General features: G+C 34.9%; 1 protein-coding gene across 1 annotated transcript in view; it reads right to left on the bottom strand.

Moving 5' to 3' along the window:
* LOC145297829 (mannan-binding lectin serine protease 1-like) overlaps positions 1-12,441 on the bottom strand; it is a 366,663-nt gene that overhangs the window by 289,065 nt on the left and 65,157 nt on the right. The window contains exon 2 of the mRNA XM_080144156.1: positions 7,259-7,546. Within this exon, the coding sequence (XP_080000282.1) occupies positions 7,259-7,349 (91 nt within the window). The 5' untranslated portion in view covers positions 7,350-7,546. The remainder of the gene's footprint in view (positions 1-7,258; positions 7,547-12,441) is intronic.

The following is a 12,441-nucleotide window of genomic DNA, read 5'->3' as shown; positions in this document are numbered from 1 at the left end:
TATTCTTTTCATCGTTTTGACTCTCAGGTGTGTGTGTGTGTATATATATATATAAAGGCGAATGAACTGTTTTTCTGGGTCAACGGACAACTAGCACCATGTATATTTGTGTGTGTATATGTGTATTGGGGTGGAGAGGGCTCCCGTAAGCCGTGGTGAAGGCAACATTTCTAGGAGAAGCAAATCTCTGATTTAAAAAAAAACAAAGCGGAAGACCATTACCCGCATTAAGCTGGTCTGCAGTTTAATTTGTTGCTGGCTATCTTGCTCTTGCTTGTTGCTGGATCTCAACATTTTGAACCGAGAGAGAGAGAGAGAGAGAGAGAGAGAGAGAGACTTAGCTGTCGTACAAAGCTAAGACTCTGGAACATCATCTTTGTATAGATACTCCCTCAGGCATTTGGGCTCATGGATTTTAAATGTCTGAGGGAGTGGCACTCGTCTGACAAGACGTTACAATCATCATTATATATATATAACTGGAGTTCTGTCAGCTATAATTGAAACCAAAACGTATGAAGAATTCTTGGTAAAATTATCACAAGAAATGGAAGGTCATAATTAGGGCTATGACAAGAGAATGTTCTTTTTATTGTTTTGACTCTCGAGTATATATCCGGCACAGCTAATCAATTGAGAACCACATCACTAACTAAAAAGTGATACGACATTAACTGATATATACTCGAGAGTCGAAATAATGAAAATAATATATATTCTTTTGCCGTCGTCGTAACAATTAAACGACAGTCACTCGAAAGAAAAAAATTAAGCGTGACACACAAAATAACACACGCTATCGTATTAATATATAGATGTATGAATTTAAATAAACGAGTCTTGCAATGGTAAGCCACGAACTCATTTTTTTTAATGCAATGTAACTCTTTGTGCGAACAGCTTTGCTCCTTGCCATAATAGGTAAATTTTATTTATTTATTTATTTATTTATTTTCTTCCTTTGAAGATTGTAATGCTGGGTATGGGGCTGCCAAACCCGCTGCCAACATTGCCTGCTTTTTATTGAAACCAACCGAGAGCTCTTTTTAGTATTCTCGCTGTTCCCTTAAGTGCAATTGTCTGGATCTCTTTTGCACTTGGTTCACCAGGAATATTTTTTTTTTATCTCGCATGTGCAACTTTTTAATTTCTGAAATATATCACATGTAACCAGTTGTCATATTCAAAGAAGAGTCAATATTTTGATTTTTAAATAAAATAGTTTTATTTTCTATTTGTGTATTTTAACCCAATTTTAGACAAAGTTTCAACTGGAGAGTAAAAAAAAAAAATAAATTTTAGATACCCTGGGACTTAATGAGCTAAAAACTGGTTAAAATTCTGTTCTTTGGTACGACGGAATCCAAAAGAACATTAATGTTTTTCTTTTGCTTTAAAAGCACGACAGAACCGTAATACTTGACTGTTGGCTTTTAGACTTTAAGCAAATGGTCACAGTTCTTGTGTAGAATTGACAAAGAAGTTTGATATATTTTTTTACAATCTTGTTCGCCCCAAACAATGCATATTGCCACTCGGACGTAAGAGGCTACTATTAAAGACCAAACCTGCAGGGACACTATGTAGGGAGTTGGGCAGCAAAATGTTTGCAGGGACACGTTGTTGGGATTTGGGGCAGTAAGATGTCGGTTCACGTTACACTTGAACTTCTGCATGTCAGCACAGTAAGGGAAGCAGGGACCTGGACTGGAATTCCAGAGTTTCGCGGTTCTGGGGAAGAAACTACTGGAGTAAAAAGATCTTTTACATCTAGGGATCTCTACTGTGTGGGGTGGGATTTAGCTGCCTGTCGGGTTTGTCGAGGGTGTCTACGTCGTGGGGGCACAAGTGTCTGCAGTTCGTCAGAGCATTCACCATTAAAATACTTGTAGAACAGGCAGAGGGATGCAATGTTTCGTCGATGGGACAGAGGCTGAAGCTTAGATGCCAGTTCAGGACCTATCAGATTTGCGACTCTCTTTTGAACCTTGTCTAGTAGCGAGAGACTAGCAGCAGACGCACCAGCCCAAATATGACAACAATACTCCATACATGGGCGAATGGTGGCCTTATAGAGGTACAGAATACTTTCAGGTGTCAGTAGTTTTCTAGCACGGTAGAGAGAGCCTACCTTTTTCGCAGCGGCCCTGGCAATGTTTTCAATATAATTGTTCCAACTCATGTTTCCTGTGAACGTTGGGCCAAACAGTTTGAAAGATGTACTCTCAGACAGGGAGTCACTGGCCATTGCTATTGGTGGCAGAGAAGGTTTCTTGTAATTATTGAAGGAAACCAGTTTAGTTTTGGCAGCATTGAATATGACCATCCATTTTTGTCCCCTCCCCCCATTCCACTACAGATTGGAGGCAACAAAATGTCCGTTTGCATTACATTTACAGTTCTGCATGTTTGTAAAGTTAGGGAAGCAGGAAACAGGGAGGGAAATCCAAAGTTTAATAGTTCGACTATTACACTACTTAGTTAAACTATTAGAGGAAAAAACTTTCTGGCATCTAGTGATCTTTGCAATGAGGGGGTGGGATTTTGTTGCTTACCTGGTTAGTAGGGATTCTAACGCTAACGGGACACAAGCACTATGAGTTCACTAGAGCAGGTTCTATTAAAGTGTTTGTAAAACAGACACAAGGATTCGACACTGCGGTGATGGGACAGAAGTTGGTGCTTGGCTGACAGTGTGGAACCTTTTAGATTTGTACACTAAGAGGGAAAGACTAGTGGTAGATGTGCCATCTTAGATATGGCAACAATATTCCATGCATAGGCGAATGGTGGCTCTGTAAAAGTATAGGATGCTGGCAGATAGAGGATGTAAACCTCCCTCGCAATAGCTTTGGCAATGTCTTCAGTGTATTTGTTCCAATTCATGTTGTTTGTAAATGTTATGAAGGTGATTGAGTATTGACGTTTATGGCTACCAAACCTTTTGTAATAAATCTGCTCAATATAGGCGAAGATTTTAAGTGTGTGTGTGTGTGTGAGAGAGAGAGAGAGAGAGAGAGAGAGAGAGAGAGAACGACAGCAATTTAAGGGGGCCAATAAATTTTTGTTGTGATTATTAGCGGGGAGGTCTATTGCCACCTGGAGTTAAGGTTGGGGTAACGTTCCAGTGTTTTTTTTTTTATTATATATGGACTGAGGGGGGGGGCGATAGATTGAAATTAACCATATTTACGAAATATTACAAGGAGGAATCAACGTTGTTGACATACGAAGGTGAAGTCCTTTATCCGAAAAAAAAAAAAAAAAAATTCTTGTATCCTATATCTCTACAAGATCACTATTCACCCATGCATGGAGTATTGTTGCCACATCTGGGATGGTGCATCTACTACTAAGCTCTTCCTCTTAAAGTCTTAAAAAAAAAAAAAAAAAAAAAAAAAAAAAAAAAAAAAAAGAGTCGTCAACCTTATAGATCCTGCACTATCAACCAAGCTCCAATCCCTGTCCCATCGCCGCAATATTGCATCCCTGTGCCTGTTTTACAAGTATTTTAATGGAACGTGCTCTGACGAACTCGTAGCACGTGTCTCTCTTCAACGTAATTTTCATATCAAGTGCTCGTCTGAGCTCCAATCTATGGCTCTTCCTCGCCAAACTTTCACGAAAAACACCAGTCTAGCTGAAAACACTAGCAATAATTTCCCCCACTCTTTATTAAATTTAATCTTTCCACCTGACTACAATATGATCGTCTTCAAGTCCAATGTAAACAAGTTTTTGATGAGCCATTCCCTTAAGTAATCCAATTTACCAAATTTCCATAACTATCAATTACTACGATATTGTCCCATTGACTACTGTACACTCGTTCACCCTTATCCTCGAGTGGCCTCTAGGGCTTTATAAGTGATGACTCCTTTGTAAAAAAAAAAAAGCAAATTATATATATATATATATATATATATATATATATATATATATATATATATATATCCCCGACAGACAGCAAAATCTAACCTCTTCACTCTTGAGTACCCTGATGCTGGAAATTTGGTACTTATGAATTTTTTATATCGCGCTGAAATAACGTTACTATTTCGAAAGCCATTTTTAACATAGGGAGAGGAGAGCGTTTTGTAACTATTCTGTGCTTCCACCTAACAGTTTAATAATAAAAGATATCGTGAAACTTGGATTTAACCTGAAAAACTATTTAAAAATAGCGCGGTACCAAAAATAAATAATTCTTCTACTTTAAACGTTTCTTCCCTCGAACTTCTAGACTTTGGAATTCCCTCACTGTTTCCTGCTTCCCTTGCTATACGGAGATGCAGAAATTAAATGTAATGTGAACAAACATCTCGCTGCCCATCTCCTTATATACTTCCCCTGTAGACATGGTCCCAACTAGTAGCCCCTTACGTCCAAGTTGCAATATGCCTTGTTTGGGGTGAAGAAGAGATAAAAAATTTTAAAAAATGTCGAAATGAGAAATCCGTGAAATCGAAAAAAAAAAAAATTCGGTGAAATTCATGGTCAGTCATTTCAGATCCGTGTGCAGAATTGACGGTACTTCTGCAGTTTATAGACCGCACTTTTTTTTTTAGGTGGAATTTTCAAATAAATTCAATTTATACAGCATTTTGTTTATTAATTAGTGAGGTGAAAGTACAAACTAATTACAAAACGCTTGACTCATGGTAAGAATGTGTTTCGAAATATCATCTCAGCAGTTTTTGATATTTGTGCAGAATACGGACCGTGCTGAGACTCCGCACGGTCCGTATTCTGCACAAATATCAAAAACTTAAACAACTTTGTCCAAATTCTATAAAAAACACAAAATTGTCAATGTTAAAAAATAGAATAACAAACGTGCTCTATCTTAATCATGCAACTAACTCTAAGTCCGGGTGCAATACTAAAAATAAAGAAAACTTGGAAAAGGTACGCATGTAATAGATTCGTTAAAAGTATACGGGACATTTTGAAACAAACTTCGTCAGAATATTTGCTCAAAAATAGACAAGAAAATATAACGAGTTTTTTTTTTTGTTTTTTTTGTTTTTTTTAAGTTGCGATAAAAAAAAAAGATTAAAATTCGAAATAAAAACAACATTGCAATAGTATTTTGCATTTTTGGTAATTTAAAACAAAATTAAAAAAAAAAAATATGTCGCTTTTGTATGAAATCGTTGAATTTATGAAATCCACTTGTACCGTTATTGTTTCTTGTTTATACTGAATACAGACCGTGCTGAAATCATGACACTTGTGTTTAGAAACCCATTCTTAACATGTGGAGAGGAGTCTGTACTTTCACCTCACACTTTAAGGTGATTGTTAAACAATATTACTTAATTGTCATAAATTATTGTTGAAAATAATAATATAGTCAAAAATTACGAAAATTTATCAAATAGAACAACTAGTGTTACGGTATTTTTAGTAAAAAGAAAAAAAGTCTATCGCTAAACAACTAATATTGCACGCGATGGATAAGTAATCTAAAAGATTCGTTCCGAGTTATGTCCCCTCCATGTGAACTTTTCACTTTATAACGTCTAAGAACAACGCAATTTTACCCAATTTTCCGTAAAAATTACTTTATAACTTTCTATTCGATGATTTTTCATAATTTTGTGATATATTATTATTTTCGACATGACAATTAAGTTTTTGCTTAAAACATTTTTTTAATTGATCTGACGACTATCTTAGGAAGGACCCACTTTAATAAGCAAAAGATACCGTAAACTTGAAAATACTATACAAAAAAAAAAAAAATAGCACGGTTCATACACTGCAGAAATATTGTTTTGTTTAACAGTAACGATACACAAAAAAAAAAAAACGGAAAAATTATATACAATTAAAATTATATACAATTAAAATTAAATACAACAAATAACATAATGGGTTCTCCTGTACTACTTTCGTTTTTTTTTCTTGCTCACATGCCCCTATTCTGAATTCGTAGCAGCGGGCAGACGTCAGTGGACTTGTTTTTTCTAAAACGGTCGTTGACTACTTTTTAGAAGTTATTCTAGCAAATAACCTAACGATTTAATAAAGAAAAACATCGTAAAAACTGAATTTAACTTGAAAATACTTTGCAAAAAAAAAAAAGAAAAAAAAAAAGTTTTTTATTTAATAACCAATTGATATAAATTATTGCACAATAAAAATTAAATTAAAATAAAAAATCAGGGTTTGTATTACTATACACAGATTCGAAAAAGTTGTCACAAAAAAATAAATGTTATCTAAAGCAAGATAAGTTACTTTTCTACCTAACTGGATATGTTTTTAGTGTTTTTATTTAATGTAACATGTTTATTCAGCTCGAAAAACATACAATGTGTACCGATGTATTGGAAAGTTAAAAATGGCGCCCGACTATCTTTTTGACACAGTAAGTTTGGGAAAAGGAGTTAAAAATAAAAAACTAGACAAAATACTGTTAGAAACTCGCTCAATATATGTTACCGTGACATAGGCTGACATATATTCGGTGGGTTTTTAATAGTATTTTGTCTAGTTTTTTTTTTTTTTTTTTTTTTTTTTTTTACTCCCTTTTCCCAAACTTACCGTGTCAAAGAGAGAGTTGCATGCCATTTTCAACTTTCCAATACATCGGTAAACACTGTATGTTTTCGAGCTGAATAAACATGTTACATTAAATAAAAACACTAAAAATATATCCAGTTAGGTAGAAAAGTAACTTATCTTGCCTTTTGATAACATTTGTTTGTTATATATTTGTTTTTTGACAACTTTTTCGAATCTCTGTGTATACACTAATACAAACCCGCTTATTTTTTTTATTTTTATTTATTTTTTTTTTTTTTGTATAATAGTATCTTCAAGTTAATTTCAGTTTATGGCATTTTTATTTAATTAAATAATTCGAAAGAAAATGATTTTTTGTTTTAATTCATTTTTATTTTTTGTATCAGTTTAAGATATCTTAAGCATTAAAAAAAATAACATTATTAATGACAGTTTTGGTAGAAAGAAAAAAGTCCACTGATGTCAGTCCGCTGCTACGAATTCGGAGTAGGGGCATGTGAACGAGAAAAAGCGAAAGTAGCTAAGGGAGATATCTCCTACAGGAGAACCATTTAAAAATAATAAAAACGGAAAATTAAATATGCAAAAAAAAAAAAAAAAAAAAAAAAAAAAAAAAAAAAAAAAAAACGGGGAAAAATACAAAACGCAAATTTTAACTTGAATCCAACAAACCAAAAAAAAAAAAAAAAAAACGGAAAAGTTTAAAGAAATAACTGAAATTTACCTGAATCTTCCCAAGCGTAAGTAAAATTCATCAAAAATAAATATGCAGTGGCGATTGTCGCCGTGTTGTTCAAGAAATGTCTCCTCGCCATCGAGTGTGTTTTTAGTCCTGCTCAGTGTTTGGCAACTTTTTCTCAACTAAGGGGTTCCGCTGTCGGCAGGCGATATTAGACGCGCAACGGCCTGGGATACTTTTACTACACCACGCGGGTAACACGACACCACCACCACCGCCACCGCCGCTGCGGACGCCGATACCGTCGCCGCCATGCTGTCAAAACAAAAACTTCTGTAATAAAAAAAAAACAGAAAAGAGAAAAAAATGAATCAGAAAAACGATTTAAAATATTGAAAAGAAAAAGAAAATAAATCCATCCCCCATCACTACAATTATAATTCTTACACTTTCTTTTTTTTTCTTTCTTTTTTTCTTTCTTTTTTTTAAATACTGTAGCTTGAGTTTATCTCCCTTCTCTGCATTATTGCATGACATATACATATGTGTGTGTGTGTGTTTGTTTGTATGTGTGTGTGTGTGTGTGTTTGTGCGCGCGCTTAGATGTAACACTACAAGTCATATATATATATATATATATATATATATATATATATATATATATATATATGTATATATATATATATGTATATATATATATATAAGTACATGTAAAATGTATGTGTATAAAAATACAAATAAAACTGCATATATGTGTATATATTCATACTTGTGTATATCTATATTAGTGTTTATTTGCTTTCCCACCAAAGCAAAATGTGACACAAGGTCGTTTTTAAAGTGGCTTTAAACCAGCTCCCCGAAAAAAAAGGGAAAAGGGGCACTCTGGTTTGGGTAAAAAAAATAGTAATTGTCCTAGTGTAGAGGGTTTCCCCTCCATTGACTGGGCCAAATTACCTTAAGTGCAGAATCTGAAGAACAGATACTACACTTTGACCTCGGCCCGAAGGCCAAGAACAACAATTATATCTATATTTCTCTCCCCCTCTCTCTCTCTCCCTCTCTCTCTCTCTCTCTCTCTCACTCACACACACACACACACACACTATATATATATATATATATATATATATATATATATAGGGAGAGAGAGGGGAGGATACGTATATATGTGTGCAGAGACATATAACTATATGTATACACACATACATATAATCATATATTCATGCTTACATATAATATATATATATATATAAGTATATAAGGATATATGTACATATATAACTACACATATACGTTTATATATATACACACATATGTAAGTAAATATATATGCATATATCATTAGAATATATATATATATATATATATATATATATATATATATATTCTAATGATATATGCATATATATTTTCGTTACACATGCACATTGCAATATATATATATATATATATATATATATATATATATATTGCAATTTAAGTTTCATCTTCCTTAGTATGCTTTCTCTTTCTTTCAAACATCCGCTGAAAATAATAATAATAATAATAATAATAATAATAATAATAATAATAATGAATAAATAAATAAATTCATCTAAATCTAAATATATCAACATGTTATCACGTAAGCCATTCATTATTTTTCCATTCATTTCTTTTTGTTGCTGCAATTCTCAAAAATTTTCTCCCTTTTTTGATTTCTCGTCTTCCTTTTCCCTGCTTTCCCATTAACTTTAAAAAAAAGAAAGGTCCGAAAGAAAGAACCCCCTCCCCTCATATTTACTCTATAGCTATTTAATAGGACTCCCTTCCCACTCGTCATCCCCATCTCCATCTAAAATAAATATACATAAAAATCATTCACGTCTTAATTTCCGCTTTGAGGAGGCTGTGTTTGTTGCGGGAGTGGGAATATTTTTCGCGTATTGTCGGAGATTATTGGTTGCGACGCGATACAAACTCCCCGCTTTAACTCCGCCCCGTCTCCAATATTTTTATGTATATTTTTGTGAGTCGAAAAATAAATTCATATGACCTCCCACATTTTTTATTCCATTTTTTTGTGCTTTGCTTTTCTTAGAAAATATGGAAGGAAATATAAAAATAATTTTTTAAAAGCTCCCAATTAGGAATCGGTGTCATTTTTTATTCCGCGTAATCAGCCATAGTCGAGGGATTTTAATTCGATAAATAAACTCAACCTTCCCACCTTCTTTCGATGAATCGCGTCATAATACATACAATTTGGAACTTCGCGTGCAAACGATATATCACCTCTCTCTCTCTCTCTCTCTCTCTCTCTCTCTCTCTCTCTCTCTCTCTCTCTCTAACACACACACACACACATACGCACACACACGCACACACAAACATACTCATTTACACACAAACAGGCTGCACGCAGGTGCGCGCGCACATACGCCCGGCACGACACATATCGCATAGCTTAAACGTCACATGTGCGAACATTTCTATTTTAACGCATCTGTTTCTCATCCATTCTATCTATCTATCTATCTATCTATCTATCTATATATATATATATATATATATATATATATATATATATATATATATATATATATATATATATATATATAAAGCTGAATGTGTGTGTGCGTGTGTGTGCGTGTGTACGAATAGGCTCCTGTATGGTTTAATATTATAGAAAACTGACCACATAACAAGGATAGAAGAGATATCGAGAATCAAAAATTTTGAGCAGGATTAGTTTATTACAATTGTGAGGTCTGCGTAAGAAATGGAAATAAAAAACAAAACTTTTACAGGGGTTTTTATATAGATGCATTAAAATACTTTGATAGGTATGTTACAGTTTGAACAGGGATGGTATATAAAAATTGTGGTGTCTGCATTCGCGCCTGGCATCCATAGAATGAAAATATGCCACAAACTATTGTCTGTCGGTATAAAATAATTATTATTTATTATAAAATATTGAAGATATAAAGCCTCTCTAAGAAAATTAAAAGTGAGCCCTATTCAATGAATTATGCAAAAAGCGGCCAACTTCCAACTTCCTGTCGTTGAATACTCTGTCAGACTGCCAACTCTGAACGCCCACCGAGATCGCATTCATGGGTACTTGATTTCCTTCCAATAATGTGTTAGTTGCCGAAGTCCTGGAGTAAATGCGCTAGTCTGTAAAGGCAGGGGTAGCTTTGTTCACTAGATTTGAATTTCTTGAGTAATTTTCAGTTCCTACACTGATAATTACATAAGCATGAAAATATTCTAATATAGAAATAGCAAAATGTGTGTTGCGTGTGTGTGTGTGTGCGTGTGTGTGTGTGTGTGTGTGCGCGTGTGTGCGTGTGTGCGTGTGTGTGTGTGTGTGTGTGTGTGCGTGTGCGCGCGTGTGTGTGTGTGTGTGTGTATGTGTGTGTGTGTGTTTGTATGTCTCGCAAAAACTTTCCGACAGACGCGTCGGAACGTGATAAAATCGGTATCGTTTTAAAGCTCGGTCTTTCGAATGACAAATATCGAAAAATTGGCCACAAACATTAATTCGTTAACTCTCAACTGGGAATTTTTCTACAAGGAAGAGTCGCTTTTTTCGTCGACATTTTCGCAAGTCGTCGTCTCCTTTCGACTGACTACCCTTAATTCAAACGCTCGCGACTTCCGGTTACGCGTTGGATGCATCAGCTACGACGTTACGTCTTTTTACTCCTTCTTTTCATCCTTCGTGTTACGGGTTCCTGCCTGCTACCACTTTTTTTAGCACCTCTGTTGTTTCGGCGTTCCTTACTACACCACCTCTACACACCCGGACAACGCCGGGTACTCGCGCTAGTATATATATATATATATATATATATATATATATATATATATATATATATTAAACATTAAACAATAACAAAGTGCTATTCAAATCCACGTCAGCACTTTGTTATTGTCTTTTGTTTTCGTGTAAAAAAAAAGTAAATAAATTTTGGCTTTGTATCTGATACTTATTCCACCCACTGTATGTGTTTATTGTAGTTTAATTCACTCTTGACAGACTATGGATACCCACTGTATGTGTTTATTGTAGTTTAATTCACTCTTGACAGACTATGGATACCCACTGTATGTGTTTATTGTAGTTTAATTCACTCTTGACAGACTATGGATACCCACTGTATGTGTTTATTGTAGTTTAATTCACTCTTGACAGACTATGGATACCCACTGTATGTGTTTATTGTAGTTTAATTCACTCTTGACAGACTATGGATACCCACTGTATGTGTTTATTGTAGTTTAATTCACTCTTGACAGACTATGGATACCCACTGTATGTGTTTATTGTAGTTTAATTCACTCTTGACAGACTATGGATACCCACTGTATGTGTTTATTGTAGTTTAATTCACTCTTGACAGACTATGGATACCCACTGTATGTGTTTATTGTAGTTTAATTCACTCTTGACAGACTATGGATACCCACTGTATGTGTTTATTGTAGTTTAATTCACTCTTGACAGACTATGGATACCCACTGTATGTGTTTATTGTAGTTTAATTCACTCTTGACAGACTATGGATACCCACTGTATGTGTTTATTGTAGTTTAATTCACTCTTGACAGACTATGGATACCCACTGTATGTGTTTATTGTAGTTTAATTCACTCTTGACAGACTATGGATACCCACTGTAAAGGTGCCTGCGCGCGGAATTTTTGCGGCAAGAGTCACGCAATCTCCAACTACACCTCTCTTAAGTCGACACCGTTAAATAGCAGTGGCAAGTGGGGTTTAGGACGACTGGAAACAATGCCGAGAAAAGCAGAGAGCACATACGGCTCATTGAATTCCCAAATGGTCATCTGGTGCTAGCCAGGCTCAACGTTGCTTAAATTCGGTGAACGAAGAACCGGTGTGTGAACGTGATTTCTCATGCTTGCTCCTACACACAGACACTCATTCACACACAGTTCCATAGTGTTAAAACAGAAGAATGGACCAACCATAAACGGGCAAAATACCTACCGACTGAACTATCCCAAGAATATATTGATAGGGATGGTTCCCTGGACTGGCTCAAAAGAGGATCCCTCCATTACGACCAAGAGAGGTTGATATTGGCTGCACAAGACCAGGGCCTCATGACAAACGCCTTCAAAAAGATGTGTGGTCTAAGCAACAATAATAAATGCAGGTTCTGTATCACTGAGGTTGAGAGTGTGGGCCACCTGATTTCTGGTTGCAAAGT

The sequence above is a fragment of the Euprymna scolopes genome, chromosome 18, assembly GCF_053919585.1.
Source record: "Euprymna scolopes isolate OS-2025 chromosome 18, ASM5391958v1, whole genome shotgun sequence".
NCBI classification, from domain to species: Eukaryota; Metazoa; Mollusca; class Cephalopoda; order Sepiida; family Sepiolidae; genus Euprymna; species Euprymna scolopes.
Note: the sequence above shows the minus strand (reverse complement) of the source record. Positions and strands in the feature narration are given on the sequence as shown.